Source organism: Chaetodon auriga, chromosome 4 (assembly GCF_051107435.1).
Source record: "Chaetodon auriga isolate fChaAug3 chromosome 4, fChaAug3.hap1, whole genome shotgun sequence".
Taxonomy (NCBI): Eukaryota; Metazoa; Chordata; class Actinopteri; order Chaetodontiformes; family Chaetodontidae; genus Chaetodon; species Chaetodon auriga.
The window spans coordinates 10,635,238-10,659,483 of NC_135077.1; the positions used below are offsets into that span (position 1 = coordinate 10,635,238).

The 24,246-nt window shown below is 41.1% G+C and overlaps 2 protein-coding genes across 5 annotated transcripts; both read right to left on the reverse strand.

Moving 5' to 3' along the window:
• Window positions 1–1,037: 1,037 nt before the first annotated feature.
• On the reverse strand, window positions 1,038–11,859 carry ankrd49 (ankyrin repeat domain 49). 4 transcript variants are annotated; one of them, XM_076729255.1, is made up of 3 exons: window positions 11,828–11,859; window positions 9,570–9,794; window positions 1,038–3,193 (listed from the first exon to the last, which is right to left on the reverse strand). In XM_076729255.1, the coding sequence occupies exons 2-3, from the start codon at window positions 9,786–9,788 to the stop codon at window positions 2,717–2,719; spliced, it is 696 nt and encodes a 231-aa protein (XP_076585370.1). In that variant the 5' UTR covers window positions 9,789–9,794; window positions 11,828–11,859; the 3' UTR covers window positions 1,038–2,716. The 4 variants fall into 4 exon arrangements, with proteins under 4 accessions (XP_076585370.1, XP_076585374.1, XP_076585373.1 ...); XM_076729259.1 differs by lacking the exon at window positions 11,828–11,859 and adding an exon at window positions 11,794–11,814; XM_076729258.1 differs by lacking the exon at window positions 11,828–11,859 and adding an exon at window positions 11,526–11,749.
• Window positions 11,860–14,428: 2,569 nt separating this feature from the next.
• LOC143319959 (uncharacterized) lies at window positions 14,429–20,188 on the reverse strand. Its single transcript, XM_076729254.1, has 5 exons — window positions 18,683–20,188; window positions 16,823–17,020; window positions 15,563–16,642; window positions 15,259–15,427; window positions 14,429–14,589 (listed from the first exon to the last, which is right to left on the reverse strand). The coding sequence occupies exons 1-5, from the start codon at window positions 18,690–18,692 to the stop codon at window positions 14,460–14,462; spliced, it is 1,587 nt and encodes a 528-aa protein (XP_076585369.1). The 5' UTR covers window positions 18,693–20,188; the 3' UTR covers window positions 14,429–14,459.
• Between the last annotated feature and the right edge of the window lie 4,058 nt (window positions 20,189–24,246).

The following is a 24,246-nucleotide window of genomic DNA, read 5'->3' on the forward strand; positions in this document are numbered from 1 at the left end:
AGCCCATGGCTACACAGCAGGGGCTTCCTGCAAATCGGACTTTGGCATTAACTCTGAGAGAAAAGAAAGTGCATGCAACTCCCCCACAGGGCAGAGGCTCCCTGCAGGCAGGGAGGTCTTTTTTTTCGGTTTTTCCATCATTATATACATATATTTTCCTTTTACTAAAAAAGAGTCTTTTGGTGTCTGAAGTTATTTCTGCATACTTATAGTGCCTATTAGTTGCTGGCAGACACTGCTGGCTGGTATTAAGTCCATCAAATTTGACGTACTTGTACTTCAGTATTTTCTTTTCATGCCACTTTTTTTCTTGCACTCCACTGCAATTCAGAGGGAAATATTGCATTGTGCATGAGTTGCTTTAGGCTCTGAGTAATTCTGATGGAATTCCTCATTATTTTCAGGACTATTAAAGACAAAACGATCAGACGCTGCACTTGTTGTTAAATGTTAGCCTGGCAGAAAGTCTGACCCAAGCAGGAGAGAGGCTGAGTGATGTTTACAGACACTCCTGAGGATCCTTTTATGGCACACGAACAAACAGCAGATCTCTGTGTGTATAACACCATCACCATGTCTCTGCTGACACTGAAACGTTCTCATACGTTCTGTGAGAGTTCGGTACGAGCTTACACAGAGGCCCCAAGTTAAAGCTGACACTTATCAGCTATATTTTGATAATCAATTACATTTGGCTGAAGCTGTTTTCAAGCAAAAAAGGCTGCATTGTATCGGCACATAAGAAATATCTTTTAGAAGCGCTGAAAAACCTTGACTACGTCACTGCAATCTCACGCTTAAGGGTCCACTTTTAGAGTATCCTGAACTGCATAGTATGAACTGCAAACAAAATCAGCATACTACACAGTGAACTGCAGAGCAGGAAAAGCTGTCTGAAATTATCTGTGGGGGCATTGTACCAGTGACAAACAGTACCAATAAGCTCTTGTTGCGGTGACGTGTGCTTGTGTAGTGAATCTTCCTAAGATTTCAATTTCGCGGACCAATTTTACCGTGTAACACAGCAACATAACTTTTTTTTATTATTTTTAATCTCTTAACGACTATGTGCGATTCACCTGAGGACAGAGAGCACCAACTTTATCAAAGCTCCCCTTTGTAACCGCAGCATCCTGCTGTGTATGCTGCACAACCTGCGGCTCCAGTCCTCACTGAACAAAGAGGGCCACACTCACCCTTGGGCAGGTCTACTTTCAGAGAAAAGAATATAAACAGATTTCTGCCATGAAAAAGCTTCTTATTCAAAGTAAGTTCTGGACAAACTGTACCAAACACACACAGACAAACACTTCCTGTCTACTCAACTGAAACAACTGAAGTATATGCTTCCAGAGAGTTTAACTTGTAGTTTATTGTGAATATGATGAGAGAAACGCGTGTGCTTGTTATTCAAAAAAAGATACAGGATGTAAAGGGAAAATTATTCAAAATATACGCCCCTCAGTTATTATGATGCTTTAAGAGAAAACATGCACTGTCTTGAGACCATGAACTTGAACTGGAGGGGAGCACTGTGACATCACTGCGTTCATGAGGTTTGTTGACCTGAAAGAGCTTTCAATTCATGAGAGTGGCCCTCTTTTAACCCTGCCTGATCACCAAGCACCACCTGGTCACCAATCCTTTTCCTGATGATATTCAGGAAAATGAGGATATAGGAGTGGTTTGATTTCTCTGCTCTGTGTTGTGGTTTCTTGCCAGGGGAACCTGCATGGATTCAGGCGGTGATGCAAAACATTTTTTTTTTACACTTTAAATTGCACAGCAGATCCTCCACACACTAAAAGAATGATAAGGACACAGAAGCTATAGACCACTGTGGATTCTTTTGGTTCATTTGCTGCCAAGTCCAATTTACACTGATGGTTTTGCAGCTAATTAGAACACTGATAAAAAAAAAAATTGATTAGTCTGTTGATATTTATCACAAGTAACATTCAATCAGAAAAAACTGATTTCACTTCAATTTGCCTAAAAACTGAAGTGATTTCCATGTATCCTTCATGGTGGAACTGAGTCAGACCTAAATGCAATTTTTCAGTACTAATGTCTAAATGTGCTGTATCAAGTTTATAGTGCAAGAGCTCTAAAATGTGCAGTTGTCAACCTACAAATAAACGGGAGACACCAACAACGTATTGAGTGGTAAAACACATACTGTATATTAACTTGTGAAATCAGACAATCAGCAGTTTTCTGCCATCATTCCTCTCTTGCCTTATTTGCACCAATTGTGTTCCCTTTGCTGTAATAGTCTTTTATAGTCTTCATGGCCCTCCATCACAACGTCCTGTCCCTCTTGAGTGAAGTAGGCGACACGCGTTCTGTCCATTTCGTACAGGAGTTAACTCGATGCACCACATGCACCCTTTAATGGGAATGTGCACAGAGCCTGATGAAGAAAGTTGATCACCACCATAGTGACACTCACCATCTCTGACTGGGTTTCAGGTTTTGTTGGGCCATCTAATGTTGGGGGGGGCGGGAGGGCATATTCACATTCTGCTCATGTTAAGACCGGTTTCATGTATAAACACAAGTTCATGTAATGAATAGCAGCTTGTACAGCGCTCATGTTTATGTCTTCTCTGTGTGCAACGTCTGCAAAACTGTTTCACAGAGCTGCTGTTCACTGCACTTGCAAGTAGAGGATAAAAAGGTAAACGTGAGAATTTGTGTGCACCTGAGCTTTCATTCACGTCATGGGCACCACGTTGACACAGTCTTCCGCCATCTCAAACAGGAAGTGGTGTGGGCCACTGCGTCGGGCCACCTCGCTGGCCGTCTCGCCGCTGCTGCTGCGGAGCCCCGGCTTCAGGTGCCGCTGAGAGAGGAGGAGCTCTAACGTGTGAGCGGAGTCTGTTTTGAGGGAGCTGGCGTGGGAAGCAGCCAGGTGTAGTGGCGTGAGGCCACCGTTGGTCTGGGCGTTCAGTTCGGCTCCATGTTGCAGGAGGAGACTCGCCACTGTGACGCGGCTCCAGCGGCAGGCGCTGTGAAGGGGCGTCCAGCCGTCGATGGTGCGAGGGTTAACCTTTGACCCGGCGGCGAGCAAAGCAGAAACCGCATCGACGTGGCCGCTGTATGCTGCGCGGTGCAGTGGAGTGTAACCGTCGTCATCGCAGCAGTGCACCAGCAAGGGATCAACACTTAACAACCTGTGGACTGTTGACAGCTGAAAGACAACCACAGAGATGCTGAAGTTCAGGAAACCACAAAATAATAGTCTTATGAGATACGTCGGACTTGAGGAGGTCCTGAAATGCATACTGAAACAGAATTAATTAGAGAACTGTCATCTATTCTGGGAATCTTTGCAATCATTCAGTCATGCTTATCCTGTGTAAATACATAAATAAGTACTTTAAAGCATCATCTGCATCTATATGAAGCCTGCAGTGAAGACACAATGATCACACCATTGGTAAAAGTAAAAAAAACAAGACAGAAAAAACACTGCCAGAGCAAAAGCCAGTATTCTCTTCCAAGGACTATCATAAAAAAGACAAAGAGCTTAGACATGTACTTAACTTTGTGATCATAAGCAATAAAAAAAAATACCACGCAAACTGCTTTTGAAAAAATGTAAAAGCAGCCAAAGCACTTCAACTTCATCACGATGATGACATCGGCTAAAAGCCCATTCATTAAAGCCTTTTTCACGAAGCAGCGTGTCCTTGTATTTTTGGTTATGACTTATTCATCACAAAGCACAGTAACTTCTCATCTCTTTCTCATGTGGGTTTTTCCTCATGATGCATTTGTGAAGTGGCGCTCCTCAGACAATCTACTGCCATTTCCTTCCACTTACATGGTCCAATGCAGCTTTGGGGAAGAATGGATTGAGAGATATTTGCTGATATTCTGCACAGTTTAAGCTTCCAATTACAGAGCAGGAATGTTCTTTTCTGAAATTCAGAAACTGTAAATGTACCCTGTGAATTTTTGGCCATCCGTGGTGCCGTAGGGCAATTATTTGCACTGATATCAGCTTGAAACAACGGCTCTGTTCAGCAAATCAGCAAAACAGCACATGGACCGACATTGCGGGCAACAGTATAGACTAACAAACACTGAGTTGGTAAGGGCTCGTTTTTGCTGAACCCAAATGAAGAAAGGGACTCTGCTTTCTCTGCCAACACATTAAGGGGTGCTCCAGCAATTTAGCATTGCTATTCCATAAAGTTAGACTTGCAAGAGACAGATTTTTAAAGCTGGTCAAAATTGATACACCAGAGGGTGAGATGAATTCAGTCCCTATGGGTCAATCTCAAAACACTGGATCCAAAATTTTCCAAAATGCCAATGTGGCTCCTTTCAGTCGACCTGGCTAATATACACCAAAGTCTTTCAACTTCCCAGGCATCCCCTGTTTGAAAAGAGGATATAAAAGCTTACAGCATCTCCACCACCTGCTACCAGCTGAAGGTTCATACCTGTGGCCTCTTGAAGCCTGCACTTCATTTAATTGGATTTCCCCGCCTTTGCCACTACAGAACGAGTGGCATGGCCAAGTGGAGCGCTGGCCTCCAGCACACACTCGAGCATGTACATACACGCAGTGAGTATGTAATGCATATTTTAGGCTGACCGCAGAGGGCGTTTATGCATATCATCAGGTTGTGACGCTGATGCACCATAACGGCAGCACAGCACAAACAGAAGAGAAGACTGCAAGACAATGTAAATGATGCAGGTTCAAAATAAGCCTTTCTTCACGGAGGGATGAAATACTTTTAACATATTTGTACTGCAAGTTTTTGCGAGTTTCTTTAAATTGCAACCCTGATTCCCAAAAAGCTGAGATGCTGTGTAAAAGATAAATAAAACAGAATGTGATAACTTATTAATCCTTTTTGACATATACTCAATTGAATTGATTTTTGTAAATATCTGCTCATTCTGAATTGGATTCAGCAGCACGTTTCAAACAAGTTGGGACAGGAGCAGCTAAAGACTGGGGAAGAGGTGGAATGCTCCAAAAACACCTGTTTGAAACATCCCACAGGTAAACAGGTCCATTGGTAACAGGTGACAGTATCATGACTGGGTATGAAAGGGGAAACCATGGAAAGGCTCAGTCGCTCACAAGCAAGGATGGAGCGAGGCTCACCAGTTTGTCAAAACATGATTGTGTAAAGGAGATTACTGGATGGGCTCAGGAACACTTTGGAAAACTGCTGTCAGTAAACACAGTTTATCTGCAAATGTTTGCATTTTGGTTTTATGCTTTACACCGAGTCCCAACTGTTTTGGCATTGGGGTCGTGTGTTGGTGGGTCACGGCCAGCAAAGAGCACATCTGTTGAGCAGATGCAGTTATCCTGTCAGAACGCCTCATGAGAATTACAGACGCACTATGTAAAAGCTCCAATTACATGACTTCCTTGAGTTCAATTTATCCTATCTGAATTATACAAAAGAGAAGAAAGACTATTTATTTAGAGGACACTACCATGAGGCTTAAATCACTCTAAATGCAAAGTCGCTGCACCAGAAATAACTGCCAAGCACATACTGACATAAGCTGGCAGAGCTAAACAGACATCATCGACTGTTTGCAGACAAGACGGTAGATGTAATACAGGACTGCTGCTGCGCATGAAAGCAGCTTCCGTCACAGTTTTCTTAATGTAAAACAAAAAAAAAAACGGACACAACAAACACATTAGACAGCAAGAATCACTCCAAGTCATTCATGAGTTCCCTTTGTTCGGTAGGTAATTTAGTAATTAATTACGTAATTTCAACACGAGAAGAAGCAACCTTCAAAAAGACAACCTGAACAGCTGAAAGAATACAAAAGAGGATGTCTGGTGAAATCATTCACGTTACACTTCACCACTTCAGTGTGTTCATTTTAGTCAAGACCACTTAAGGAAAAGGATTTTTTTTTTTTTTAAACCACCTGGCTTTCCTCTCCTACAATCTTCTGCATGAAGGCCGTGCTTTGATGGTCTTACTTATATGTTTTACAGCTGAAAGGATTGGTAAATTAATCGTTTGCCAGATTTAAAAATGAAACAAAAATACAAAAAAAAAAAAAAACACACACACACAAAGACGCTGAAAATACTCACAAACAATCAATCAGAGAAACGTGCTGCAAGTTAGCTGAGGACCTTGTTTCCAGGGACGCAAAAAAGTGACGGACCGGGCCGGGACATGCTTGCTGCTGCCATGGTTTGTAACTTTTGAAGTTAATGAAATGTAACATTAGTGTAACTTTTCATAATTACGTTCATTGGGAGGCTAATATGAAGCAAAGGGCTGAGGCAAGGTCAACACAAGACATCTGCAATAACATCTGAATCAACGAAAAACTTTCATTTTGACTCAGTTTCCAACACTGCTGACGAGTAGCCCATTTCAATAAAACTCACAAACCATGGCAGCAACATACGTGTCCCAGTCGGGTTCACCGCTGTTTTGTTTCCCCTGGAAACAGACTCATCGACTGTGCTACTTGCAGCATCCTGTGTTTTTGTATTTAGTTGTATTATGAGTACTTGCAGTGCGTCTGTGCATTTGGTTTAGATGTGGTTTTTGGAGGGTTATTCTAAATGTTTCCTTTCATTTTATAGACTGGACATTAAGCACACACGGTTCGTGGACGGGCATCAATAAAACAGCTACACTTAACATAAGATCCCCTTCATGTTCAGCTCATCACATCAGACATCACACTGTCCACATTACACACAAGGAGTTTAAATATGACCTTACTGCATCCCACAGTTCCTCTGGAGCCCGATCAGGCTGAAGCAGGTGGAAGTTTTTAATCTTCCAATCCATAATTTTCCATTTAGCAGCAGGACAACCCAGTGTCTTCCAGTCAACACAGTGTAGGTGTATCTGGTTTGCGGGTTAGGGTTAGGGCACACATGTTGTCAATATGACGACTTTTCCTTCATTTGCATGCGTTTCGTCTGTTTGCATTTCCTATGCAGCAACATTTGATATAATACAATTAATCCTCTAACATAAAGCAAATAGTTCACTGTGTAAATCCCACTTCATGGAGCTCCGGTGTGTACTATATTCCTAATCAGCATTCATAGCAGCCAGTCCCTCACACATGCATTTATTAGGCTCTAACGGTTCTTCATTAAACGTAATAAAATGATAATATCAAACGGAAGACACACACACAACATCCAAGTTACTGACAGTATTAAATTAATGCTTGCAATTAACATGCTCAAAACAGCTTTGGAGAATGCTTGAGGTGAGGGCTGTGGCGAGGGAGTTACTGTGCATCCAAAGGCAAACACAGTGATTAATAACTTTATCCAGGTTGTACACTCTACTGCTGCGGGGACGTGCTGTGGTTGATTAATACACCATTCTTTTTTGGTATTTTATTGATCATTTCACTACAATGTTCAGACAAGGGTAAGCAGCAAATCCTCACATTTGAGAAGTTGGCAATGAGGATTTCTTTTCTTTATTCCCATACGGAAACATTAAAACAAAGTAATATCAGGGTTAAAAAGATGATCCAGAGACTAACTAATCCTGTGAAGCACTTAAGTTTAGCTTTATCTTCGCTTATCCAGGCATGAAAGTGTAAATAAATGGAAAATAAATGATGTAAATGACACATGGTCGGTGTCCTAACATGCTTAAACATTACATGTTTAAATATTAACTACAATAATTTCACTTGGCTCTTTGACAAAAAGCTGCCGCGGCACTGAAAGGTGAAAGGCCTAATTGCTGTAATCGTTTGCTCTGCTCGAGTGATCAGTAATTGCGCACCAACTGCGTGTCAAATAAATATTCTGCCTCAATTAAAATCAGCTACTTATGCTGGTAAACTAAGCTCTTCGATTTTTTTTTTTTTCCAACAATCAATTAAATGCAGATCAACTTCTTGCCTGACATGGCAGCTCAGTGGTTAGCACTATTAAACGGTCCTTCGTTCACACAACATCAGCGATGTGTTTTCATGTTTTCCATTGACCAACAGAAGCGACAAATCAGTAAACCACTGCTTAAAAACTGAACTTACACTCACGGTAATGGACAGAAATTCAACACATGCCCAGTCAAAAACCAGGAGAAGTGAGAGAAGAGAGAAAAGACAAAGCGGCTGAAAGGTGCTGATGATGCTGAGGAATATGAGTGGTAGTAGGAACAACAGGAGAGGGGTCTAAGTGCTGTTATCTGCATGACAGCAGAGAAAAAAAATTAATTACATGTCATATTATGCTGATGCCACTGACTGGCACATCTGCTAATTAGTGGAAAAGTCAAGTCTTGGTTAGGGCAGAGGTATTAAACCTCAATACTTTTCATCATCTTCCAAAAGTCAGCGTTGGATTTCTGGTCAGACTCTAATTGGTGTTTACTCATTCGTTGATCAGACAGTACCTGATTTTGATCAGAAAGTTGATTTTCTTTTGAGAAGTTTGGCTTCTGATTTCCAATAAAAAGAGGTACTGAAAAAGGATTGTTTTGATATCAGGTGGAAAATAAATTCAAATGATGTCTGTTTACATAAGGTGAAACTAGAAACCCTGCAGTGAGGCTGCTTATTACTGAGCAACTATGCTTTTCTTAGATCCTTACCACCAAGGGGCTAAACTGGGATTTTTTAGAAGGCTGTAGGCTTAATTTCATATTCCACACTCCATACTTCTAACATGACCTGCTTTTATATTGCAATCAAACTTCATCCCTCCAGCAGACTACACCAAAACAAACATGGACAGCAGCAACCAGCAGCTTGTCCTGTTTATTCGCAGCTCTATTTGTACTGAAAAGACCAAACAAGTCGGGGGAAAGTGGACACAGTGGCCTGTGTAGCCAACAGAGGGAATTAGAGGTGAGTGAACTTTGTCAGTACAGCTGCTTATTCACAGGTTTATTCCTCCCTCAGACAAAACACAAGTGACACCATTGGCCACTCATGTAATGTCACGAATATCAAACATGTTTTTTAAAAAGGTCTGTGAGAGTGTCTGGCAGCATCTGGATCTGTAGACTTACGATTAGAATCTTTAAATATCAGACATTATACGAGTTTATCTGCCGACTGTCAACACCCAGACAACTACTGACCAAGTCCAACTTGGTGCGATCAGCCCAAATCATTTTCACAATCAGCTCGACAGTCGTAACGTGACACCTTTACATCTTTAAGGTGCAGCACTTTCAGCTTATAATATTCCACGTGACGTGTGTGAGAACTTCTGGGAAGCACTGTATCTCTCTATTCAAGCTAGACAGACTGCTGACTTTGTGTTTATTCCAGCTGTGTGGTCACAAAAACATTGTGTTGAATCTTTTTTTTATAAATTTCGGTACTGGGATTGCTTTTAGGTTATTTTTCAGATTTTTGAAGAGACATGGTGGGACAAGACAACAACAATGCGGACAGAGACTAGGAAGACTGGAAGTCTACTTCAAATGACTGCATGGTTTTGATCCTGCAGCAGTCGTTTGAGGCTCCTCCAGCCCAATTGAACCCCTTCTTACCACTGATGGTGCAACACGGGTAATGATTCCGAGTACTAAGGGTGGCACCAGTACAAATAAATCACTTACGCGATTGTTTTCCGCTGCCCACAGAACGAGCTCTTTTGGGCTGTCTTTGAGAGCTTCTTCTTTTTCGAGATACCACTCCTCACTGTGATCCCCCTCCTCCTCGTCCACCTCTTCTTCCTCATCCTTGCTTCCAGTCCACAGGCTGCTGGCCCCTCGAGGGATCAGGTGTCCATGTGTATTCAGAAGCTCAAGCTGGTTGAAATCTTCAGGAAACTCCATCACTTGCTGTTTTTGTCAGAGAACACAAGACGTACAAAGACAAATTAGACACGTACTGACTGAGATGGTATAGAACAATTTAGTGGATTATCAACATGTAATACTTTTCCTTGACATTATTTTCAATATGAAACAATGCCCCACTGATAACATCAATGCCCTATTATTTTCTATCTCATGTCTTGTGCACATCAAATGGATTTTAAATACACACAACGTCCCTGAAAAACTCAACTGTCTCAAGATGTCTTTGTTACTCTTTGTTAGTAGCTATTTGTTACTTTCATTCTGATTAAGGACAGACAAGCGGCCTTTTAAAATCTAGTCTTAAAACTGTCATTATTTCGATTCAATTCTTTCACACCTGGTGGAACATCCCACAATTAATTGTCTGAATTGGCAACATGTTAGTAACATAATTGTGTATAAAAAGAGCATCCCAGAGAGGCTGAGTCTTTCTGAATTAAAAATGGGGAGGAGTTCATCAGTCTGTGACAGATGGTGCTGGCAAAGAGTGCAAGAATTATGTTTCTCAATAATTACAAAGGCTTTGGGGATTTCATTGTCTACAGTACATACTGTCATTAAAAGATTAAGAGAATCTGAAGAAACCTCTGTACGCGAGGGACGAGGCTGAAAACCAATATTGGATCGCAGTGATCTTCAGGCCTCAGACGGCACTGCACTGAAAACACAATTCCGTAGAGGACATCACTGCATCCACAAATGCAAGTTGAAACTCTACCATGCAAAGAGAAAACTGCATATAAACCAGGTCCAGAAACGCCACCACCTTCTCTGGTCCCGAGCTCATTCAAGATGAGACTCTGAGAAAAGTGGACAACTGTCCTCTCGCCTGATGAGTCAAAATGTGTAATTCTTTTTGGAAATCATGGACACCTCGTTCTCCAGGCTAAAGAGGAGAGGGACCATCCGGCTTGTTATCAGAGCACAGTTCAAAAGCCAGCATCCGTGATGGTATGGGGGTGCATTAATGCACATGGGTCACCTGCACATTTGTGAAGGCACCATTAATGCTGAGTGATATATATACACACGTTTTTGGGCAACATATGGTGCCAAGTAGACTACGTCTTTTTCAGGTAAAGTCTTGCTTATTTTAGAAAGACAATGCCAAACCACATCGTGCGCGTATTACAACAGCACGGCTCCATATTAAAAAATAGTCTGGGTGCTAAGCTGGCCTGCCTGCAGTCCCAACCTGTCATCCATTGAAAATGTTTGTCTCCCTGTTAAATGTACAATAAAACAAAAGAGACCCTGAACTGTTGAGTAGCTGAGATTGTACATCAAGCAGGGATGAGAAAACATTGCACTTTCAAAAAATGACATCAGTTGGTCTCCTCAGCTCCCAAAAACTCACGATGGTAAAAGAAGAGGTGATGCAGCAGAGCCTATGAGTAAAATCCTGACCTGCTCTACTTGGAAAGTGTCCTGAGACAACTTCAGGTTGAGAAATAAATAAAAATAAATAACACTGAATTGACTGAAGCCTCCAAAATCACTAACACTAAACTACAAACTGCAGAGCTGTTGCAGTAGAGTAGCTAGTAAATTAGTGTAGGCTAACTTAGCATTAGTTTTAGCTGGCTAGCTTTCCTTCTAACGAACTGGCAACTGCGTATAAAGTACTGTAGCCATCCTGAGGCAAGACGAGTAGACTGCTGCGTACAATAAACGCAAGTTTGACATTGCATTCAATCAACGTAGCCGCACCTTATTGCATGTACTTTACCGTCGACCGAACATACTGTAACGTTAGCCTAACTGCTATTTTTGTTTGTTACGTTTGAAGCCAACAGCCAACGGTTCATTTACGCTGATACTACACACAACGGTTTACGTTGACTACACATAACTATACTAGTTGAAATGTACGTTAACGATACAAACAGCGGGTAAAACAGTAACTGGTACACGTAACTGTTGAAATCTGTTGTTGTTTTAGCAACATTTTTCGTGTCAAAACAATAATAATGCTCACAAACTCCAGAGACTAAAAGCCAACACAACCTCACCCTCTGCTTCCACTTTTGCGGGTCCCGACAAACCGACTATGGTGAAGACACATGGGATATATAGTCCTTTTTCCAGTTAGCTTTATAAACGCACGTTGTCAAAAAACAGCATTACCCACACTGCTTCGCTGTTGTTGACGTCTTCTTCTTAGATCTCATTTCCGGTACTATAGATGCGGGACTCGCCGGCTTCTTCCATCTACCGGTCATTATCCGAAGTGATGCCTGGCAGAAAATCGTATTGCAAGGGAAGATAAAGGCGGTTATATCAACTATCTAGCGATGTCTTTGTGCTCTATACCCCCAATGTATCTTAATGTATCCATAGATCCATTATAACACTAATTCATCAAGAGAATACATCATCTTTTGTTCAGACTGCAGATGGAGACTTCAATTAGTTTTATAGTACTGATGTCTTGGTAAAAACACTGCTTTCACCCCAGTTATCTCATCCTGAGTCGATTTGCATGGAGAGTAAATCCATCAGGAACAGAAAATGAAGACACAAGCTCGGGCCCTAATTAGACAGCATTAGACTTCATCGGTAAGTGCACTCTGTCGGATGGAGTCACTCTGCCATCTTCTAACCAGAAAAATTACAGCTACTTCACAATAACAGAAGCAAAATGTGCTGCTTGAACACTGTGCTCTGCAGGTGTTTTTGTCCTAATAATCCCTGTGTTTTCATATGCACTCATGAAAGACTGCAAGCCCTGATGTGACTGATTTCCAGCCTATAGTGCGTGCTTTCTCTTTGATAGCACTTTCTGCTGGAGTTTGGTGCAATTATCCACGGGCTGATTACATTCAAAGAAATAACATTCAAATAAACAGAACAACTACACTTCAGTTACAACTTTGATTCACAAAGTGTTCATATACTACCATCTTAGTCTGCCTCTATAACCGTAGACTGTAGACATTGTAGTTTGTATGAAGGACCAAATCCTCCAAACATCTACTTTTAAACAAAGTGTTTAACTTAAGCAGCAGCTATAACCATTTAGATGCACTTATTGCCCCCCTACACTGTAAAAAAAATCTTGTCAAAATTACGGTGAAAAACTGGCAGCTGTGGTTGCCATTTTTTCACCGTAAAAAATACAGTGACATTGTATAAGGCTTTACGGCAAGGTATATTTACACTTGTAAAAACAACAGTTTGAAAATGTTCCAATAAAGATGAATTACTGTTAAAATAATGGTGAAACTGTATATGGGTTCACAGTATAGCTGTATAATTCACAATGGAAACATGTTGCTTTTAAAGTTAAATAATATCCATTCCACAGTATTTATTGTCTGATTTTATGGTCAATTTCTGTAAAAGTAACAGCACAATAATTTATGTTTTGGTGTTATAACTGTTCAATTCACAGTTCATGACCGTTGCTTTTAAGATGAATTTTTCATTTCCACATAATTTATTACCCTATTTTATGGTTTATCGCTGTTAAAACAACAGTTCAGTTGTAGCTTGTCAGTAAGACTGTTGAATTTACAGTTTGCAATTGTTGCTTTTAAGGGGAATTCCCATCTTTTTCACATAATATATTACCTCATTATAGGGTGAAGTCCATTAAAATTTATAAGATTTACAATGAATTACCATCACCTGAGGATGCCAGAACACCATTACCAATAATGAACACAGTAGCCAGATATTCAAGCAGTCTTTTTAATGTCTCCAAACATTCAGTAATATCTGAGTAGTTACGTGTGAAAAATAAAAAAGACAGTTCCCTTTTAAGTGCAACATAATAATTAAACATAAAACATAAAACCCCTGTTACTGTGGGTGTCAAAATATTACTATTACCCAGGATCAAACAAAGACTGTACAAGTATATACAAACACAATTAGCAGCCATTAAAGAAAAAATAAATAAAAATGAATTTTAAGTCAAGCTCAAAATTCAAACAAGTTGCAAACCAACAGCAATGATGGCACATAACAGTCCACCATGTCCCAATTCACAAACAGTATGCCAAACAACCGGGGGAAAAATGCTGTCAAACTGCCAGGGAAAAAAAAGGAATGCTGCATATCCGCAGATGTTAAATACCGCAACAAAAACGCTTACCTGTGTATTGACAGATGTACATGTTTCCACTCAGATTTGTGAGCTACACATATGTCTGGATGAATTTTCTTCATCGCCAAAGGCTTCACTGTGTCGTAGTCCAATGCCTCCCGTGTGTGTGCTCACCTATGAAGTCACGTCATTGCTGGATTGCATATCCAGAGTGTTAATAAGCCTCCAGAGAGCTAATCGAAAGGGGTAGCTCACACACATGTAGCTTACAAAGCTGAGCAGAAATCTGTACATCTGGCGAAAACACAAACAAAAAACAAAACAAAAACAAAAAAGAGGGGGGTGGGGTGTGGGGGGTCCAATGACTCTCCTGTGTGTTTTGTGGGTGTGTGTGTGTGTGTGTGTGAGGAGACAGACTTCACTGTGTTGTAGTTCAATGCCTCCCGTGTGTGTGTGTGTGTGTGTGTGTGTGTGTGTGTGTCTGCGTGGAGACAGACTTCACTGCGTCGTAGTTCAATGCCTCCCCTGTGTGTCTGTGTGTGTGCCCACTTATAAATGCATACCATTGCTGGAGTGGGTATCCAGAGTGTCAATCAGTCTCTCCACTCATAATCTGCAAGGTCTGCGATGAGGGTAAGGACCCTAGGGTTAACCGCCAGTTGCTTCTTGTCCTTCTTCGTCTCGACCTTTGTGCCCCTCTCTGGATTTATGTTGTAGAAGCACCTATGTAAACACAAAAAAGAGATCTTAGTTGTGTTTAAAGCACCCAAATACACACATTGTTCAGGGTTCTGAAACCTTGGGCAAAAAAAAGAAAAAAGGTCAGGTTTTTACACTTTCAATACACTTGTGATAATATACAGGGTGGCACAGGAGTACATGACTCACATTTCCGCAGATTTCCAAGTACATCTTTTCATAGGACAATATTAAGGAAATTTCACTGATCACACAATGAAAAGTAACCTGTGTAAAACTTATACAACCACAACCATAACTCCCTTTTAATATCGTGACATTTTTGGCCCCTCCTCAGTCACTTTCTAAGGGCTGTACTTGTGTTTGTGGGTACAAGTTCAGACATTAATGGCTATATTTTAAATGTATTTTTAGTGAACAAATTTAAGCAGTTATACAAGTTATACACAGGTTACATTTCATTTTGTCAAAGTGAACTTCTTTTATGTTGTCCCATATACTTACAAATCTTGTTTTGTCCAGTACCTGAATTACCTGGTCCAGTACCTGAATTACTGATGTGTACGCATTCTCTACCTTCTTTGAAGTTTGCAGATGGCAACTCTAATGGGTCTGATCACCAAGGCTACCAAGGCCAAAAGAGGCTACACTGAAAATACCCCCCCCCCCCCCCCCCCCCCCCCCCCCACACACCTCTGAAGGAACTCCAGCGATGATCTTAACTGTACCGGGTAGTGGATGTTCAGGCAGTAGTAGCTTCCGAACATCATGTTGATGGCGGCGATGAAGTTTGGGATGTCATCGTTGACAATTTTGCCATCTATGCTGAGCATACATCGCTTTGCTGTGTAGCAGGATGTTCCTGTAAAGATTTAAATATAAAGAATTGTTAAGAATCTGTTAAAAGCTGCAGCTCTTGTCCTGCAAACATGGAAAACAAACAGAAAAATAACAATAATTGCAACAACAACAAAAAACAAAACAAAAAAACACTTACCACATACAATGACGCATGGACTCGCAGGCAAGCCGTCCATCTGAATCTCATCTGCCAGGGTCGTCTCTTCGGTGTAGTGGAACATGGCCTTCTCGTCTTCATTGAAGTAGGAAAGAAGCAGGTGGACCATATCCTTGACCTCATCTGAGGACCCTTCCAGCTGTCCTCTCTGGAATTTCAGCTTTGTTAATGTCTCAAAGACACGCCTTGTCTTCTTTGCACAAATGGTTGCCATGAAATCCAAAAGCTGCTTTCCCTTTTTTTCCACACTTCTCAGGAACGTCTCAGTCAGTGGCAGTCCGGTCAGCTCTTGGTAATGGGCAGAAATTCCAATTTCATGGAATAAAAAGGGCCATTCCAGTCTCAGGGTCTGAAGAGCCGTTCCACTGTTTATGGCTTTACGCTGCGAGTAGTATGTGCATTGCATCAATTGCTTCACCTCCTCTGGACTAAAAGCACCTTGTTCCCACAAAATCTTCAGTTTTTCCTTCTTTTCTTCCTGGGTTTCAAGGGTTTCGGTGACAGGCATGAACCTAACGGCCCACTTTACACAGCCATACGTGTCCTGAACGGATGCCTTCACCACTGCTGGGACCTCGTCCGTGTCAGAGGTGTCCGACACCGGTTTTCGTTTTTGAATTCTTGGGGTTGCAATTCTTTTCTTATTATCTATACGGGCTTGAAGCTGTTTCAAGAGGCTGTGATAGCCAGTGCCCACTACTTCCCCTTCAATTACATCTTTCAGTGACAGGGGATACCTGCCAACTAACTTCTTGGCTATCTCTGTTGAAGCATGCTTCGTAGGAGACGGACACGCCTTCATCATCTCTGCTGCAACAATTCTGACCATCTCTCGCCTTAAGCTTGGGACGGGCCTCTTGCCCCTCTCCAGACATTGCATCAGAGCTTCAGGAAATCTTTCAGTAGGAATTTCAAAGCGGTCAATCCAATCAGCATTAAGCAGGTGGCTGGGTGACTGACAAGGTGACAGAGAGGAGCGAGTGGAGGTAGGAGAGGTGAGAAGGGATGAAGAAGTTGAAGGGGTAACATCTGCCTGGCTGTGGGCTCCAGGGCCCTGGGCTGAAAAACAAAAACGATGGATTGCCTCATTATCATTTGGTATTCAACAGCAATTGTATGCAAAGGATTTATATCATCATATGAAAATATAATCTGCATAGATTTTTCAGTTTTCCATTTAATTAAACATTAAGCTTGAGATGCTATGACACGACCAAGTAAAATACGGGTTGGACTTACAGGTTTGTTTCCAAGAGGCAATAAGTTTTCTTGCTTGTATTGGCCTCAAAACACAGAGGAGATCAGCCTCCTGGATGAATTGAAAATCATCAGTTGTCTCTACTCCGAGGGACTGCATCGTCTCCTCCACAATGTTCAGGATGGATCCAGGGAGGTCTGGTAGAACCCTTGCTACGAAATTTCTGATGTCTTCCATTTCTAATGGGAGCAAGAAGTATTCGGTTTTAGTTCAAGCTTAAAAGAACAGTCCACCCTATTTCAAGAATTTGCTAATCTGTTTTTAAGCCCTGTTAAAATATGGGAATACATAGATTTTTTTCTCTATGTGTATGCAATGCCTAGTTTGACAGTATAACTATTTTGTAACATAACAATGGAAGTCTATGGGTTCAAAATGAACATCATCAAATGTACTTATAAACCACTTTAAAATGAATGTAAAAATTCCCCAGAGTGCAAAACGGCTATTTAATTCCGTCCAGTTATATTTTGTGGTTTGATGCTATTGAACCCATTCACTTCCAGTAATTATGCTAAGCTATGCTTATAATTTCTGAGTACTGAATCTAAGTACTGAACACACGAAGAAGAAAATGGTATGAACATTCATGTGCAACACTTGGAAATACTGTTAATATGTGAAAATCAAAAAAGGGTGGATGCACACGGGATGCATTGAACTACGACGTAGTGAAGTCTGTCTCCCCTCATAAATTAAGCCTATTGTACCAACACACCATGTTTTAATGGAACCAATTGGTATCCATCTTTCCAGTAAGAAGGTAATGGATAGAAATCAGCTAACTCGTAAATTTGAAGACAGCACATCTCTTCAGTTTCCTTCTTTACCGAGTACATGTGGAAATGAGGTAGGAACACAGTCTTGTATTTTGACACTACAAAATGGACTGTGTCATTTTTCAACAAAATAAGACCAAGTTCAGCAAAGTTCACAGAATTTTTTCCGGTCACAAGGAACTGTCCTTTTTTGTATAATGTACCCTTGTAGGACAGCTCAAGTGCAACCTTTGTGTCTGTCTCAGTAAAGCCAAACTCCCTGACAGCATCCTGGATTACTCCACTGTAAAGTGCTACATAGAATGGAGAACTGTCTTTAACCTGCAGAACAACCTGGCCGAGGGAGTCCGCTGTAAGATAGGCCTGCAGCATTTGATGTCTTTGAGAGAGAGTCAAGCAGAGGTTTTTAAAATTCTTCAGATTCCTTGCATTTGATTTGATTTGATTTGATTTGCATTTGATGGGGACGTAGTAAGCAAATTGGTCTTTTGCATTTTCATCTCTTCCTAAGAGCAATTTCTTTGGTTCCACATAATGGAACATTTTTTTGAAAGTCTCAGTCCTTGAGTATACAGTCCTCATTGGCCCTGTGTGGCATTTAGTAAAGAGATCGGACTCTTTGACAGAATCACAAACTTTAGCTATGTCATCAGCTGAGAGTGATGTGTCATTTTGCAATAACGAACGAAGTCTGCTCAAAGTATATGCCTGCCCTAACTCGTGAATGTTAACCATCTCCTCAACAATACTTTGAATGGTTGAAGCAGGAAGCAGAAACTTTCCTTGCAATTTCAAATAAAACAAACTCACGTTTCTCAAATACTGATCACTAAAATCCCCCGATGTATCCATATCCTCATCCTCATCCTCTCTTCCAGTCTCAGTAACATCATCATTCTCCACAACTTCAGAGTCAGCAGTAAGCCTGGCTACAACTGATGACTGTCGGGGCAAGTCTCTGTACATTTCATTAATGCTGCTGTCTGTAATATGTCCGTGTTTCCGGGAAATGTGAGATGTAAATGAAGACTTTATCTTGAAAACACTTGAACATTTACTCACCGGACAGCATATCTCATGTCCTTCCTCTGTGTGTTTCTTGAGATGAGCCAAAAGCTCTTTGATGGTTTGGCTGTGGTTGCTGCACAAGGCGACTGGGCGCCTGTAAGCACCAAAGACAGCGGCAACATTAACACCAACCTCAGGCACATTGTGTTTTCGGTAAAAGTGTGCTTTAAATGCACCATACCTGAAAAATGTCTTGCTGCAACCAGAGCCATAACACTTAAACAAACAATGTGGTTCATTTCTATGAAGTTTGCAATGAAGAACATAACCCCTCAGTGTTTTTAATGACTTTCCACAGAAATTGCACTGCCACATTTCTAGCTAATCAAAGTAGCAAGCATAAAACTGTAAAGATTTTTCTATAGTACCCACAGGGCTCCAACATTCATAATGCAAAACGTTGAGAACTCCAGTAGAAAGGATTTTTAATCATGAACATAGTATTTATTAAGTATATCCCCAGCCTTACTCAGCCGTTCCAATTCACTATCCACATGGCTGCATATGGACTTGGCAAGAGTGCCTTAAAACCGAACACTACGACGCTTTGGGGTTGGACTGCTTTGCAACCCGTTTCACACGGCAAGCAACAAACATAAACCAAATTACGAAAACGACTACAACAGAAAGAAAGGTGCAGAGGAATTTCATTTGCTACCGATTGTAATAAAAAATGAAGCGAGGAAAATCAGCGAAAAACTTGTGGTAAACCTTTGCCGCGTTTCTGCATTGACATGGCCTTGCAAAACAATGGGATGCATTTTATACATACTAGTATAAAATAATTCTTAATCAAGATACAAGTATGTAAAGTAAATGCCTGGCCTTTGTGCATCTTCGACAATATTCAAATATTTACTGGCGACATGCGTGCATGCTTGCTTTCCAGGTGACATGCATGCATGTGTGCGTGCTTGCATGCAAGTGTGCATGCATGCATGCAAAACTTGGAAAAGCTTGTTAAAACTTACACTACCACGACGCAAGTTTTAAACATTTTCAAAGAGGCTCCTTCGCGACTATGCATATACAAATGACAAGACAACATCAACAGAAAGGACGGTGCAGATGAATTTTACCCGCTCTGTGAGAAACTGGAGCTTCAACTTTTTGCCGCGGTTTTGCATGGGCATGCCCGGGCTAACGCCTAACCTTACTTTGAAATGTTAGCCATGGGGAACTTGGTGAAAACGAGCTCATTCAAACAATATTCACACATGTAAGCAATATGGCGATAGTTTGAGAATGACATCAATACATAAGCAGAAAGTTATTAACCAAATGATAATGCCACATCGACAGAAAGGATAGCGCAGAGAAATTCTGTCAAACATACAGTTTGAGGAAAAAAACGAACTTCTCACCTTAGTTAACAGGGTTGCCTTTCCTCACCAACATCCAAATGAACAAAACGACTTGAACTTGAAACTTGAACAAAACAAAGGCAATATAGGGACAAAGGATGGTATACGGACGTGCCGAGGGTTTGTAAATTCCTCTCCCTCGAAAACAAAAAAAAAATAACTGCATTAATACTTTGTTTTTTTCTGAAACACGGACTACACACGCTTGGCCAACTATCACTCGACTGTGCTCTCCTTCGTTCGTTCGTCGACGTCTTCTTCTTGTTATTGGAGCAATAGGGGTTGGGCCAATGATGTCGATGGGTTGGGCGCCATCTACTGGCTTGGGGTGTGGATCAGGGGTATTAAATAGGCCCTCGTCAACTGTAGGGAAAGTTAGGCCTGTCTTTGGCAATGCAGAAAACAAACAAAAGAATAAGGGATAAAATAAAACAAAGAATGAAAACAAATTCTATGAAATGGGCTACTATTTCTTAGAAATTTAAAACAAAGCTAAAGCTAAGGTCAATTGACCTAGGCTGCACTAGTGCACCTAGTCATACCAATGGGCTAGGTCTCTGCTTTTTCTGGATAGGACTCTTAACGAGTGACACAAACTGCAGGAACAGATCTAACAAGAAATTTTGCCCCGACAAGAAAGTGACCCTGACACCTTTTTCTCTATACTGGACCATTAGAGTATTCTTAATTGTGGGGTATTTATTTCTAGCACTAAGCCCCTAATGTGATATTGGATTATATTTTTTGGTGTCTTAAATCCACACAGACAACTGCAAGGCACATTATCAGAACGCTTTGCACCTTGTTGGAAGGCCAACATTAAGTGCATTGCTGCTTTCGATCTGCCAAATGTCTGATGCCTAAAGTAATTATTAAAAAAAACATACTACATTTAATTACAATCTAATACCCTAGCTATTTAAGAGTTTCACTCTATATTTCACATCCTAAAATAGTAAAAAAAAAATAATGTTGACAGTATGGCTTTTATTTAAGGTAGTTACACTGTAAATAATACAGTAAGGTGCCATTTTTAATATTACTGTACAATGCTGTTGCCATTTCAGTTTCTCACCATATATTTCACATGTTAAAACAGTTAAAAATAATATAGCTGACTATTTTTAAATTTATAGTAATTCAATGTTTATTCTACAACAATAGGTTGCTTCTTACTTTACAGTTTTTTCTTGTTGCCATTTTACATTTATTCACTGTATTTCTCACGGACATTTTTTACAGTGTATGATTATTAGTGCTGGTTGGTGTTGTTGAGCTGCCAAGCACCCTTGACCCTGATTAGCACTCAAAACCCACACACAAATACTGATGACATCTTTTGAAGAAGCTTTTTTGAAAGCTTCATGGGAAATGAGGGACAGCTTGAATTTCTGAAATGCCTTGAAGCGATTCTCATCCCTGACCAAAGGAGCATGAGCCAGATCTAATGTCACTGGACAGAAGCATTATGCATTATGATAAAGTAAGCCCACTATCTCTGCGTCTGTCATGAGTTAGACACAGTGGCCACACTGCTTAGTGATCTGATGTTTGGATGTGTTTCTGCAAGTAGAACAATGTCTGAAAAAAAAAAAAAACATCCACGGAGCTCCTTCACAGTACAGCTGTAATGACACTGCTGATCCCTGTTCAGGTCGTGTCTTATTATTTCTCCCCACTCGAAGGATGGTGAGAGCTCAAATCCAGCGTCAATGAATCATTGTGCTCATAGTGGTTAGAGACTCCATCACACATAATACTCAGACTTGCAGATCCCAGAAGGCAGATCAACATATACCTGCCAACATGTTACAATAAGCCTCAGCAGAAAGTCAAAAAGCACATGTAAATGACTGCAGAGTTGGTATTACATAAATGTGAAAAAATACTGAATTATTGATGTGAGCTGTGAACAACTGGTCCCCATGTTCTCACACTTCCTTTTCTCATCATGTATCACTTAAGCGTGGATTAAGATAACAGATATTTGTGTAATGCGTGAATGAATCTCACACTATCGTATTCATTGATTTTTTTTCCCCACAGGAACTATTACGTGTTCACTTCACGTGGTTAAAGTTGTTACAGATGGCAACAGGGGATGGTGATCATCAGTGATGAATCCCTTAATTCATTCTAAATAATAATTTGTCTTATTCACATCATGCTATTACTAATTAAATTTTGATTACAACTCTTTTCTACCCACCAGATTATCAAAACAACAACAAAAATGATTTCAAGGCTCAAGAGATCAAAGTGAAGACCTTGGCATGAGCTGAGTTTAAGACAGAAGTATCAGTCGCTCTGGTTTTCATTTTCTACGACAGGGCCACAATCACAGTTAGTGGTCTCTTCACATTTGTCCCTTCACAGCAGCAGCTGCTGTCTGTCCCTTCACCAATGAATGTGAAAATAAAAATGAAGCATAACAGTCTTTTACACACACTTCTCAATGTTGAATTCACCTTTTTGAAATGATCCACACAGCCAAAGCTGTGGGACACTCTTCGATGTTTTGACCCCAAATGCATTAAAATGACTAAATCTTTCATATTTGACTAATTGTTTTCTCACTCAAACTCAACCACAACCAGCACTCTGTGTTATTACGCTTGTTTTTTTTCCCCATGTTTACTTGGTTACTGTTGGAAAAGCAGGACAGGATTCTTCTCCTCATGGAAGTGGAAAGTTAATGTCCACCAGCCACACGGTCAGATGTCCCTGTGGGACACAGTGAATGCTGGATGTTTGGCAGCAACATGCTTGCTAGCACTATTATATTTCTTAGATCTCTTGCTGTCCTTCAAGTGTGCATAATGAAAAACCTGTAATATATGTATGTATATATATGTATATATGATTCCTCAAGAGTAGACAAGACGGTGCTGAAACTTGAGCTTTTAAAGTGGCTTCTGTGTCAGTAACTTTACCGCTGATGTTGTGGATTTAAATATCACTGAATAAATTAATCACAGACTGGCTTAATTGGTTTGCAAAAGATACTCACATCCAAACACCGATGCTCTCTGTCAGGGCCGCTCAAGCTTCTTCAGGGCCATGGGGCAAACCCCCTCCACCCCATTTCCTTCTACTTCCTATGCATGAAGGTCCCAAGGGGCCCTGAGCTCATTTCCATTGCTGTATATTACTTGACAGATTGCATACAGTATAGACTGCATGGATCCCTTCAAAATGACATAACCTGGATGTGTGTGTGTGTCTGCCTGAAGGTGAATCATCTACAGGCTAAATCTGCCTTGGGCGACTATGCCTCAGCTGCAGAGACACATCATAGTAGACTGAGCTAGATTTAAGTTTTAGGCTTAGAAATTAATAAGAGTCATCAGCAGGAGGATGGATGGTCCTTCACGGCAGATCACATAGCCTCCAGGCTCACTTTCTGTCCACAGCTCACTAAACACTGAAGAACAAAACAAAACAAACAAACCTAAATGAAAAGGAAATATACCAATACATGAGTGCCAGTGATGGACTCTGGCTGTATGCCAAGCCAAAAGGTGGAGATATAACCCTAAAGCCATGTTGGCCAATCAGAAGCCTGAATAAAGTGAACTTTTCTCACTCTTTGTAACACTTTCTTTGATATGTTAGAGTGTCCATACAAGACTGCACTCCACATTGGCATCATGCTGAGAGTGAGAATGTGTCGAAATTACACCAGCTGGATGGGGGGGGGGGGGGGGGGGGTGTCGAATTACTTGGACTGTACAATAGATGAATAGATGTCATCAGGGCTCAGATTTGCAAGTTCAGGGGAAATGAGCCGCATGGCTGATGAGGGCAAGTCCAGTCTATCAGTGCTGTGTGTGTGTGTGTGTGTGTGTGTGTGTGTGTGTGTGTGTGTGTGTGTGTGTGTGTCTGCCTGCAGAGAGAGACTATTGCATTAATGTATATCTATAATAATGTGTGTGTGTGTGTGTGTGTGTGTGTGTGTGTGTGAGAGAGAGAGAGAGAGAGAGAGAGAGAGAGAAAATACCCCCCCCCCCACACACACACACACACGCACACGCACACGCGCGCGCTTATGTCCACTCGAGGTTGAAAACCTGCAGCCGCGCGACTGAGTCGCATCGCGCAACTTGTTGCACATGCGTCAGCGTCTCCGCATTACTTCGGTGGCCGCTGGGACGGAGCAGTTGTTCAGCTGACAGTCGCACAGATTCTTCAAAG

Coding starts and splice junctions, on each gene's coding strand:
- ankrd49 (XM_076729255.1), bottom strand. CDS start 9,788: ATGGAGTTTCCTGAAGATTTCAACCAGCTTGAGCTTCTGAATACACAT. Junction 3,194..9,569: donor GGGCAGCGGAAAACAATCGC/GTAAGTGATTTA, acceptor GTTGTCTTTCAG/CTGTCAACAGTCCACAGGTT.
- LOC143319959 (XM_076729254.1), bottom strand. Junction 16,643..16,822: donor TGCCTCTTGGAAACAAACCT/GTAAGTCCAACC, acceptor TTTGTTTTTCAG/CCCAGGGCCCTGGAGCCCAC. Junction 14,590..15,258: donor TCGCTGGAGTTCCTTCAGAG/GTGTGTGGGGGG, acceptor GTGTTTACATAG/GTGCTTCTACAACATAAATC.